General features: G+C 39.6%; 1 protein-coding gene across 2 annotated transcripts; it reads left to right on the forward strand.

Annotated features, from left to right (window-relative positions):
* The first annotated feature begins 1,682 nt into the window (after positions 1-1,682).
* LOC108966975 (calphotin-like) lies at positions 1,683-6,023 on the forward strand. Of its 2 annotated transcripts, XM_018930162.1 has the most exons (3): positions 1,683-1,763; positions 1,834-2,305; positions 5,270-5,805. In XM_018930162.1, exons 1-3 carry the CDS (start codon positions 1,752-1,754, stop codon positions 5,701-5,703), a joined length of 918 nt encoding a protein of 305 aa, XP_018785707.1. In that variant the 5' UTR covers positions 1,683-1,751; the 3' UTR covers positions 5,704-5,805. The 2 variants fall into 2 exon arrangements, with proteins under 2 accessions (XP_018785707.1, XP_018785706.1); XM_018930161.1 differs by lacking the exons at positions 1,683-1,763; positions 1,834-2,305 and adding an exon at positions 4,883-4,974 and having other exon boundaries at positions 5,047-6,023.
* The last annotated feature ends 6,254 nt before the right edge of the window (positions 6,024-12,277 follow it).

Raw genomic sequence — 12,277 nt, forward strand, 5'->3', positions numbered from 1 at the left:
TTCGTCCAGTTCGTAAATATGGTCACTGTGGATTTGGTGGGGGAAAGTGTAAGGTTTCGTGCAGTGAGGAAACGAAAAAGGTCGGAGAGTAGTTGTTTACCTTCGAACACATGCCATCGAATTCATTGCCCGACGTCAATATCGTGCAGTCATCTGCGTACGAGGTTAGGAAAACCCCCTCTGGTGGTTGTGGAAGTTTCGAGATGTAGAAGTTAAACAGTAGCTTGGAGAGGACACAACCCTGCGGAACCCCGTGTTTAGTTCTTCTCAGTTTAGATGTTTCACCTCTAAATAGTACGGATGACTGACGACCGTTCAGATAGTACAGGGACCACCTCTTAAGCCCTGGAGCGTTTATGACGCTAAGTGCTGTGGTGGTACTGTGCACTTTACGGGATCCATGCTGGTGATTGCTGCTTAGTGTACACTCTCAGCTACCGCTTCTATATTTTCTTCACGGCGCGCTGGATATGATATATTTGGTCAAATACTATCCACAAATGGCTCAGTAGGCCAATTATCTTGAGCATAAGTTGACCGAAGCGTGCGAAATATATTCTTCACAGAACGTGAATTTTCGTAATAACGAACGCTTTGTAAACATAGTTCAGGCGTAAGTCTTATCTTAATGAAATGCCAAATAATACTGAACAAAAATAACATGACATTATGACGCGGCTCACGTATGATCTATAAAACAAAAAAAAACTTGGATCACCCGTTAGTATTAAAACAGAAGAGTAATGTGAAGTGAGGCAGCCAAAGCCAATCTTAAAGATTTGTGGCGAGAAAAAATGACATAGTTTTGATTGGCTAATCAAGAGCAGCTCTTGTATAAATCACCAACGGCAGTGTGAACGGGTTGGATTAGTGGATAAATTAAATATAATTTTAATTACTTCAAATTTTAGGAATACGATATTATTTATTCGTATGTCTCTTATAAGTTTTCTGGAAACAAAATGTATGGTTCAAGAACCGTTGTTAATTGTTTAGTCCTCGTTAATAATCTTAATACTTAGTTCTAAATGAAACCAAAAATCAATAAAAGTTACGTATGTAAGGAAGTTTAGAAAAAATTATTTAATTTTCATAATTAAATTCAGAATTGGTATATTAACAATTTTTTTTATAATAAATAAGCCAAAAGTAAGGCCAAACTAGCTCTATATTTGGATGATTTCGCTTTTGACGCAATTTGCATATCAGCCAAATGTCTCATTTCTTTAGTTAAACTATGTACAAAATTTAAAGACACAAAAAAAAAAAAATACAAATAAATTTGCACAATCCAAAAACGGTTATTCAAGGATAAATGCGACGGCACTTCGATTGTGAAAAGCTAACTCAAATGCAAAAGAAATCACGAAAAGACATTTTTTGACCACTTCAGTGAACCATTTCACGCTTATTGCCAATTGCTTATCGATTACATGTTAACTTTTTATAAATTTCTTTCGGCAATTGCAGCTTGCCGACCACGGGCAGCCAGCATTACTTGATATGCACACGCTGTAAGCTTGGCTACGCAAATTAGGCGAGGTCTTCCGAGACATGTATTGCTTTTATTTATTTTAAATATCAATTGAATTTATATTAAATTGCAAATGACTAATTTTACAACACTTTAGGTTTCACTCGCCAATTTACTTAGTTTTTTGAGTATAAAAGGTAGTTAAGTTTGCCAAGGGAAGCATACAACCTCAACACTTCCAATTGTCAAGTACAAGCAAACACCAAACAAAAGCAAAATGTTCAAATTCGTAAGTTTTTCAGAAATTTCACCGATTTCTTGTTTGTTCGGCGTATACAACTTTTATTGCATACTTTCAGGTGACTTTCGTTCTTGCCGCTGTCGTTGCTTGCGCATCAGCCAAACCCGGTGTTGTGGCACCATTTGCCGCTGCTCCCTTAGCAGCCGCTCCTTTGGCAGCCGCTCCTTTGGCAGCAGCTCCTTTGGCAGCAGCTCCTTTGGCTTACGCAAATGCTCCACTGTATGCCGCTGGCGGCAGCAGCCAAATCGATGTACGCAACAACTTTGATGGCACACTTTCATCCTACACAACAACACCTTTCCAGTATTCCGGCCCCTTCGCAAGCCGTTATGTCTCCGGTGTTCCAGCTGCCTATGCTGCCCCAGCTCCAGTTTTGGCTAAATACGCTGCTCCAGCCGCCTTAGCCGCTCGTGTTCCTCTGGCTGCTTTGCCCGCGCCTTTAGCCGCTGCTCCAGCTCCTCTGGCAGCTTTGCCAGCACCTTTCGCCGCTGCCCCAGCTCCTCTGGCTGCCTTGCCCGCACCTTTGGCCGCCGCAGCACCATTCGCCGCCCCCTTTCCTGCTGCTTACGCCGCTGCCCCAGCTCCCTATGCGTGGTAAGGTAGATGGAATATGTAGCAAGTAACGAAAACTGACGACATTTTGCTTGCAAATTGCTGAAGCTTGAACTGATTAATTTGTTAAAATAAAAATAAAAAATATTTAGTAAAAAATGTTGAGTGTTTAACTTCAAGTAGTGCAGGTAGTAGCTTCTAAAGGTAGCTTCTAAAATATAAGATCTAGATGTTGTCGCCACATATATCAAAATGGATTGATGAACTCAAGAGAGAAATCGTGAAAGCCCGAGTTATTTGGAGGAGACACATGTACAGCAGGTCAAAGCTCTCAAGGAGCTTGCCAAAAAAAGATGATGATGATGAGGTTTATCTATAGTTCCATTTAGCTATTAAATGTAGCATTTAATGATCTAGATAATGTTTTCCATAACAGAACAATGTTCGGTACTATATGCTGAACAGTTCCGCAAGTCATTTGGGAACTTTGTGCGTACTAGCTGAGTTTTTGTCAACAAGTTGTTGTTGAGACAGGAAGGTGACAGGTTTGTTTGAAATTTTTGTTCGGCAAAGAAATCATTCGTAAGCCAATAATCAACGAAGGCGAAGAAATTAGAATTTTCAAATGAGAATGAAACTATATTTGCGAAAACAGAAACAAATATACAGAAAATTATATTCTTTTTTTTTCTTTCTTTCAAGATTTTTTCGGTATGCGAGAGCTCTGTACAAAATAGGTTAGGTTGAGCGGTTGATCGTGAGATGAAACTCACTTGGACAGCTTAGAACACCAACTTATATACTGGAATATAAGACTTTTTCAAATCGACATAGCGCTATGAGCCTGTCATAAATTTGTTGAAACGACTAAAGTCAGTTTCATCTATATCTTCTAGTTCGCCGTAGGTAAGACTACCTCTTGGTAGATACAGCCTCAGCCTCGCAAAAGCTGGACAACGGAGCATTCGTGAGGTCCATTGGTCCAATGCTAGAACGCAAGACCCAATCAATCCTTTCCCCGAAAGAGGCTACACTTTGATAACAGCAATTTCTGAATGAAACACTACAGCGGTCTGGTAGCTCAAAGCTAATATTGATCGAGAGCTCCTTACAGTAAAACTGTCCCTCCAACTTTCCCTCCTAGCTTCGAGTCATCCAAGAAAAGGTTCACTGCACCTTTTCTTAAGAGACTTTCCCTACTCACTTTTACCTCGTCGGTATGTAAGGAAAGAAAATGAATGACCTTTACGACACAGTGATCTTAGTTTTCAGGAATGTAGTTGAAAGATGAAGGAATTTCGGTGTGACCTTGTTCGAAGCTCCTCTGCGCCTTGGAACATACTGCGAAGCAATACCCAGGCCGGCAATGACTATGCCTATGAAGTTTAAAATGGCATCAAGTGATATTCTTGTTGTAGTCCGTGATATATTAGGTCGAAAAGTGTAATTTGTAAAAACTATAACTCTGCTTAATAGCATTTTTATATAATTTAGTTTTTATGCAATGAAAGCTTTTATTATCAATCTTTTTGACGTTTTCGTCAAATTAAAAGAAATGTCTACCCGACAATTAGAATATATGCAACAAGTGGTAGTGTCCAAAGACCCAACACTAGTCGGTCATCATACCCATGAGGTGTACAGTTTATACGACGACATTGACATAGTTCAGCGAACTAAGAGGCAGCGGCTACGCTGGCTAGGTGACGTCCTTCGAATGGATGAAAACACTCCAGCTGTGAGAGTATTCGACGCAGTACCCGCCGAGGAAAAAAGAGGAAGACTATCACTCCGTTGAAAAGACCAGGTGGAGAAAGAGCTCGCTGCATTTGAAATCTTCAATTAAAGTTTATTCTGACAACATCAATACTTCTCTTTCAGCCACCATCTTATCTCAGATTTGCATTTCCAAACGAAAGAGATGCTCTGCCAGATGAACCCAAAAAGTAGCGATGAAGATCTAGGTATATATAAGAGAGTGTGACGGCGATGTGAATAAAGAGGCAAGGTCAGTTTCGCACTCTCGTAAAACATTGTAATTGAGTAGCTCTCCAACTATAAAATTTGTATTATATAACTCTACTTAGCCACGTATAGCTCGCACCATTGACATACATCCATTCATTATGCATAAAAATTTAAACACAATGCAGACATTAGGCTTACATTATAAAATGCACATTACACTGGTTGACCTATGTCATAATTAGCGCCTAAAATACTAACACTTGTTACAACATTCCGCCAGCAATTAAAGCGAACTAATAGTTTACAAGTGAGTGGGCCTATTGCGCTTGTGAATAGAGCAAACCAATGTCTGCAACACTTTCCTTCACATTGAATACTAAAGAGCCGGTAATCGGCCGATTGCCACCGTTGACCACCAAAAATGGTCACCCACAATGGCTTAATGGCAATTGACGCCGCACTTCGTCACCAAGTCCAACAAAGTATTGGGTCGAAAGTGAAATGTGCAATCGTTGGTCGAGTAATTGTGTGTAATGTGAATTTTTTCATATAAATGGCCGCACTAAAATTAATAATTCATTAGCAAGATAACTTTTCCGTAGACAAGTGGGGTCTTTGGTAAAACAGCAGTAAACTTCAAACTCTGACAAACATAAGCAAAATGACGTCCATGAAATTCGTAAGTATACTCTCCTAGAGTCCTCTTGAACTTTTGAAAACCAAGCATACCTAAATACTTTTCAAATTTCAGGCTTTCGCTTTGCTAGCCATGGCTGCAGTAGCCGTCGCTAAGCCTTCGTATCCTCTTGCACTGAATCCAGCCATACCGGACCATTTCGAACTGGCTCCACCGGTACTGCCACCAACACATTTCCACGCAGCTGCACCCGCTCCCGAACCGTGGTTACCTGAACCGCATTTCCATGCTGCTGCACCTGTACCTGAGCCTTGGCTGCCAGCTCCTCACCTTTTACCTGCACCTGCTCCATTCCTTCCTGCGCCAGCGCCACTGTTTCCAGCTCCTGCACCAATACTTCCAGCTCCTGCACCAATTCTACCAGCTCCTGCCGCATTACTGCCAGCTCCTGCTCCAGTCCTTCCAGCACCTGCCCTTTTACCAGCTCCCGTAGTACATCATCATCACCATGTGGTGCCCGCTCCTCTGCCCGTACCAGTGCCAGTGTTGCAACCCGCGCTCGCTCCTCCAGTATTGGAACCTGCAGCATTTGTAGCTCCTTCATACCGTGCCGTGCTCGGTCCAAAAACCACCACCCATCACGTGTCAGTGGGTTATGCTTTCCCCACAGCGCATGTGTCTAAAATAGTGACGCCTCACGCTCATCTCCATTCCGTACCCGTGCACTCGGCTAAGTTATTGGCTCACCACCACCACCACTCACCCTTCTAATTTCCTTTGTTGCAAAGAAAAAGTGATTAATTAGAGGCAAAGTCATGTCAATATGTAAGAATATCACAAGCGAATAGTACCAAAGTCATTTATGTGTGTAAATACCGGGCATCAAGATGTCGGTATGTACATATATACCGTAGAGTTTAAGTTTTACTTTTACACGTTGTTAGTTTATTTAGCTTTTTTTTAATTTTAATATTTTTTTCCTATTTATAATTTGTAATAACAGTTACCTTTATATTGATTACACAATCCAAGTAATCGAATAACTAGTACAATGAAATAAACAAATAATATTATTGTATGTTCAAAGAAAATCGGGACTGGAGTTTTCCATTTAAATATAGAGACTTAGCGAATCTTTGCAGGGGTCAAGAGTTTGTGCATAACTGGAGAGCTCCTGTTCTCTCTATTCTATATAACTCTCTAAACTCAGAGCCTCCTGCAGACGTTTATTGAACAAGGTCCGTAGGAGGGGGTCAACTGACTACTGGGAGTTGTAGAAAACGGGACTTACGGTATACAAGTCCGAGTTGAGGAAGGCAAACATAACTTCATGGAAAAGCTTTTGCGAAAAATTGGAGGGATGTCACGAGTTCTCTAGATTCAGGCGTATTCTCGCAAAGAACCCCATCTCCCCGGGTTATCTTAAGGACGCAGGACGCTTGATGCTCACTTCCCGAGCAGCACCACCTCAAGTGAGATACCGCTCGGAGTACTTCAAGCCAATTGCGCGGCCTTTGTCGACCTTCTGGATGAACGGTGCTTCACCTAGGTGATCAATTCTTTTAAACCTTTCAAGTCCCCGGGATCGGATGACATCATACCAGCGCAGTTTCAACAGGTTGTTAAGGTGTTATGAAACTGGTTAGCACCTGTCTATTTGAACTGCATAATATTGTTTTACATTTCGTGACAATGGAGGCGAGTCAGAGTTATGTTCATTCCGAAGGCTGGTAGGGGTCTCCACGTTACAGTCAAAGACTTCAGGCCCATCAGCCTCTCATCTTCCTTACTAAAAACTCTTGAGAGCCTGATGGACTGGTACATAAAGAGGCGCATTCCGAAGGATCTTTTATCAGGAGCGCAATATGATTATAGTAATGGCAAGTCAGTGGATACCGCCCTGCATACGATCGTTTCCTCGCTTGGGGAAGTCATTGGGGTGACATTTTAATAACATAAAAAAAATTTCAAGAAAAAAAAAACATTTGTCGAGATACGGGCCGGTGGATTGGGGGCATCACAAAAACGGTGCACCCTAGTTGATTTCAACAGTTGTATAGAGCTCAAACACAAAAAACAAGAAGAATCTTCATTAGTAAGGATGTCGTTATCGCGTTGGCCATTTAAAAAAAAAATAATAATAATAATAATAACATAATGGCGTCGACTTGAAAAAGAACAACATTTTTTTTTTTTTGACCAGATCAAATCAAAATTTGTAGAAATTCAAGGCAGACACGTTAGAGCATTGTATAAAGAAGATATAAACCAAATTTCAAAGGAATAGGTTCAGTAGAACTTGAGATATCATGTCAACCAACTCAAAAAAAATAATTTCGAGAAAAACGCGTTTAAAGTTTAGGAGACAATTCTAGTGAACACGGACGCCACGTCACAAAATCGGCTGTATCTCCGATAACAAGCCGAATTTAGATAAATCCTTTCAAGGTCATAAAAAAAAAATCGATTTTTTAAAAAATCTTAGACCAGAATACCCCCTTAAGATATTATTTTAAGTGAAAAGCTTTTCATACAACAATTTGATTTTGATCGCTCAGTTTGTGTGACAACTATAAGCTATAGTGGTCCGATATCGAAAACTTCGAAGAACCAGCAATGACTTTGGGTTAAAAGGATGCATGACAGTCAGACAGATAGACCCTGATCATTTATTTTGGTATAGGGCACTACAAACCTCGGGGCAAACATAATATTCCCTGTTCAGGGTATAATTAAATTAGCTTTGAGTAATTTATATATATATTTATTGCCAAAATATAAATTAGTAATTAAGCAATCAATGAAATGGATCTTATTGATGTTAAAATTTACTTCCATACACAGAACTTCATTCATAAGTATACATTCCGATAAAAAAAACTACCCGGAAATTGAAAATTAATCGCAAGATATTTAATTATTCATCAATATTTATTTTGTCGCCTTCAAAGGAATCCGCTGCAGATGAAACACACTTATGCCGGCGGCTTTGGCAGTGCTCGAACACATTTTTTGGGAATTTGTTTCATCTCTTTGATCGATCGAAAACAGATTCCAAATCTGGTGAATACGGTGGTTGCTCGATGGTATTAATTGCGTTTTTGCTTTAAATTCGTACCCTTCTAGAAAAAATAAGCTTCAATGGGACCAGTCGAGCAAGAACGCGTTTCATACCCAAAATGTCCACCAAAGTCAATCAAACGGTCTCGCGAGAGATGTCGAGCCCTCTTTGTAATATTTGGCTAACATGTTCAAGCACCATATTCTTCACTTTTTTAATATTTTTATCAGTTGAAGAGCACGAAGATCGTAAAGAAAAAGGCATGTTTTCAACGATCTCTCGAATGCCTTTGAAGGCTTTGTACGACTCAGAAGATTGTGTTTTTGAGTCATCGTAGGCCTTTTCTAAAATTCGCAACGACTCCGCCTACGAAATTAAATCTCAACTCCTAATTACAGCTTATATGAAAAGGGAGAAGGGGTTTTGAGCGGTTAAAAATATCTTATGTGATCTAAGGCCAGTTATTTGAGAAGAATGAAGGAACATGGAAAATACTGTACTTAAACTGATATACCAAAATGTTTTGTGCCGTATTAAATTTATTTCACACCAAATTCCAACCAGGTGTGTTCAATTTGTCAAGACTTATATATACCACTTGGCTTGGCCGCCGACACCAACATACGAGGTTTGTAAAAAAAGTTTCGGGTGTTTTGAGAAACAAAGTTAAGTGCGCGAGCGCTTTGATGAGACTACCTTGGACAAAGGCGACGTTTATTTATGCAAGAAAATGTTAATCAGGGGGTCGAGAAAACATGAAGGACGCTGAGCGCTATTAAGCTTTTGCTAATAGTTTACTTCAATTGAAGAGACGTGGTGCATCATGAATCATACGGTCAGTAAAAAATGTTATCTGCAAATTATAAGTCATAAACGCCCGGATTGAGGAGATAAAAACGGCATCAAAACAGGAGCTAAACAAAATCACAAAAAATTACTGTTTTAAGTTCTTTGAGGATTGCAACACCTCAGAGTTATTACTTTGAAAGACAAACAAATAAACACTTTCTTATGAAATACAAAATTCGATGTACATTTTGAGCAAACCTCGTATATAAAGAAGTTGACCCGCTGCCGTTATCGAAATTGCATAAATTTCATAATTTCCCATTTCAATCGTATACAAATCCATATGTATAAGCATACATACTAGCAAATGGGTATATATTTATTAAGTGGATATATTTATAGCGTGGCATGCAAATGTTCGGGTAAAATAATTCACTCATTTGCAGCACGCAAAATTGGGCAACTCATTCGGCACGCAAGGCACGTTGCCAACTACGGTCTGGTTGAGCCATTGTTGGTCACAGGGTTGATGCAACCGACGTTGACGGTATACGCAAGCGTACGCACTATCAAATTCCCCTTATGCCCGAACTCAATCGCTTGCGAAAACAAGACACGGCGTAAGACGGCAGCAAAACGCAAAAGTGCAAAGTAAAGAATTGACCCCGAATACTACAGTGGCTTGTGTTGGCACAATTTGCTCACACTTCGCATCCGACGTTTTTCAAGAAACTGATGAAGGTGAAACTAAATTACTATTTCAGAGGTGAATGTCGATTCCACAAATGGCAATGGCTTACCTTTACAATCCACTAGTTTCACACTTCGTTTCAGTTGTTCGTTTGACATAAGTAAAAGCTACCTATATCCATTTTGCTTTATTCAAAGATTGATACTGGATGGATTCCTAGGATTATGGACCATTTCCATTTTTAACGCGTGTTTTCCAAATGGCTATTACCCCATTATGGTAGCTGTAAATTTATAGATACTTCATCACTTCTTGGATTCGAACCCACGTTTAATTCAAAGCATGGTCTAAGACCCTAGTTATTATATTGGTGTTTATAACAAGATAGGAACTCAAAGCTACGTAATCAGCTTTGCAGTTGCCAGAGAATCCGCTGTGACCAGGCACGAGTCTGACGATGGAGTAGTTAGATGTTATTTCTAATTAGGACAGACATTCCTTGACTAGCTTTGAGTGAGTGAGTTTAGCACAAGCATTGCCGCTCTCCTGTCGGAGTGAGTGCTCACCTCGCTGAAAGATGCCATACTTCATTGCAGTACGTCTATCGCCACCTTAGTAGCAGCTGATTCCGCCTGGAAAATACTACAGAGGTCCAGTAGCCTAAATCTAAAACGGAACGGACGGCAACTCCTTACAGGATAACTTCGCCAAAACCTTCCCTCCTATCCTCAACTGATTCGTGAAACAGCTCACTGCGTTTCTTTTTCAACGACTTTTTCCCATCAATAAATCCCTCGTCGGTATGTGAGCAAAGAAAACACTGCCTTGATAAGTTTGCGGTTTTAGATACATAAGTATAAATAAATTTTTTTTATATTATTTAAACTCTGTAGATTCTTTGATAATTTGTGGTATCTAATCGATTGATGATACCTACTAATTTAGAATATAATCAAAACACGTTACTGTACTTTAGAATGCAAATAAATTATGGTAAAATGGGATTCTGCAGTAGTTACTGAGTCCACTCAACTGCATTTTCTACACGAAGCTAAATCAAAGGAACGCGGTGGTTGCGGAGCGATATTGGTTGATAATTTGGTGAAGAACTTACGAAGAAAGAAAACCAAAAGTTTTCGGCCTATAATTCCGGCCTTTTTTTAAGTATAGCTTCAGAACAACGTATAACAGTCAAATAGTTCTCCTTTTTGTAAGTTTGGCTGGTCGGAAAGAATTTGGAGTGCATCACACCTCGAGAGTCGAAGAAAACTGTCAGTATAACGTTGATTTTTGGTCTGATTTGACGTGGTTTTCGGTTTCGGCTCATCTTTGCCTCGATATTTGTCAGATTGACCGTCTGTTTCCGGGTAATAATCATAGATCCAAGACTCATCGCCAGTAATAATATGTTTCATGACATCCTGGTAGTCGGAAAGCATTGTTTCCAAGACGTGAACGCGACGCTGTTTTTCGAATAAATATAGTGATTTTGAAACCAATCGATCTTTCACTTTCGTTAAGACCAAATGACCTATCATAATGGTTTTCAATGATCCTTCGGATATTCTAACGATGCCAGTAAGATCTCTGACTGTTAATCATTGATTCTTAAGCACCAACTTCTTTATTTTATTAATATGTTAATCATCAGTTGATGTTGATGGCCGACCTGGATGTGGTCCGTGGTCAACGCGTTCTCAACCCCCTTTGAATGGCTTGTACCAATCAAAAACAATTGTCACTGAAGGCCTTTTTCCACATTCTGAACGCTTCGTCAATAGAAATTTGACTTCACACAAAAAATGTAATGGAACTTGTCTGTTAAATAATATCACGAATCGTAAAAATCGCGAATAACTAATGCTTATTTTGGTAAGAAACTCAGAGCTCATTTTGTCTCGTTCAAACTTAACAAAACACTTTTCAACGGTTGATTCCGCTGACGCAGATTCCAAATAATGTTTATCAATCCAAACCTTGGCTTCAACAGTATTCATTTTCCTCTTAAAAAGCAATGCTTTATTAAAACTCCAATAGTGTAACCCCTCAAGCAGATGCAGGCAATATACATGGAACTGGTTTCTGTAAGTTTTATTTTAATAATTTTCATAATAAATGTAAACAAGCGTGAATGAAAATAGTCCACTGTACATGGCTATCGAAATACGGCCGACCATTGAGTGTAAAGCTAGCATAGTTAGGTATCGCTGACTGTCTAATAACTGTAACTCGGTGCTCAGCAACCGATTCGTCGAGCCAATAAATAACAATTTGCCGACAACTATGTACTAATGGAAATTAAATTATTTCATTACTTGAAGTGATTACGCAGGCGTTGATTGCGGGTGGCGGCTTGTGACACTATGTGGCCAACGTGCACGCATACAGTAAGTCCACACACACATGCTCATATGCGGCATTACATTGTGTATTAGCTATGTACATATGTATATGCGAATGTGCCGGCCGCAAGTTACTTGGAAGTACGAAATTCAATTACAAAAGGGACACATGAAAGACAAAAGTGTGACAATGCTTCGGGTGTATGTGGGTTCATGAGACGTTCCATGGCTTTTGTTGCGATTTTCACATACAACCGAGGCAAACTATTTTTGGTGGTATTAAATAATGTAGTGCGCAATTGATTTATTTAAATTAAATTATTAATCAATCGGTTATAGCTTAAAGGGCATTGGTAGGTACAAAATTGTAGTGCGACGAACCGGCGCTTACCAAATATGTTTGAAACTATATAGTATATTACTTTACAGTTAAACGACGCGCCGATTTTTATAAACTTACAC

Source organism: Bactrocera latifrons, unplaced genomic scaffold, assembly GCF_001853355.1.
Source record: "Bactrocera latifrons isolate USDA-ARS-PBARC rearing strain unplaced genomic scaffold, ASM185335v1 scaffold_172, whole genome shotgun sequence".
Taxonomy (NCBI): Eukaryota; Metazoa; Arthropoda; class Insecta; order Diptera; family Tephritidae; genus Bactrocera; species Bactrocera latifrons.

What these genes read in the sequence shown, in the direction of transcription:
- LOC108966975 (XM_018930162.1), top strand. An exon ending in CTTGCCCGCACCTTTGGCCG is followed by an intron (nt 2,306 to 5,269) that starts CCGCAGCACCAT and finishes CTCACCTTTTAC; the next exon opens with CTGCACCTGCTCCATTCCTT.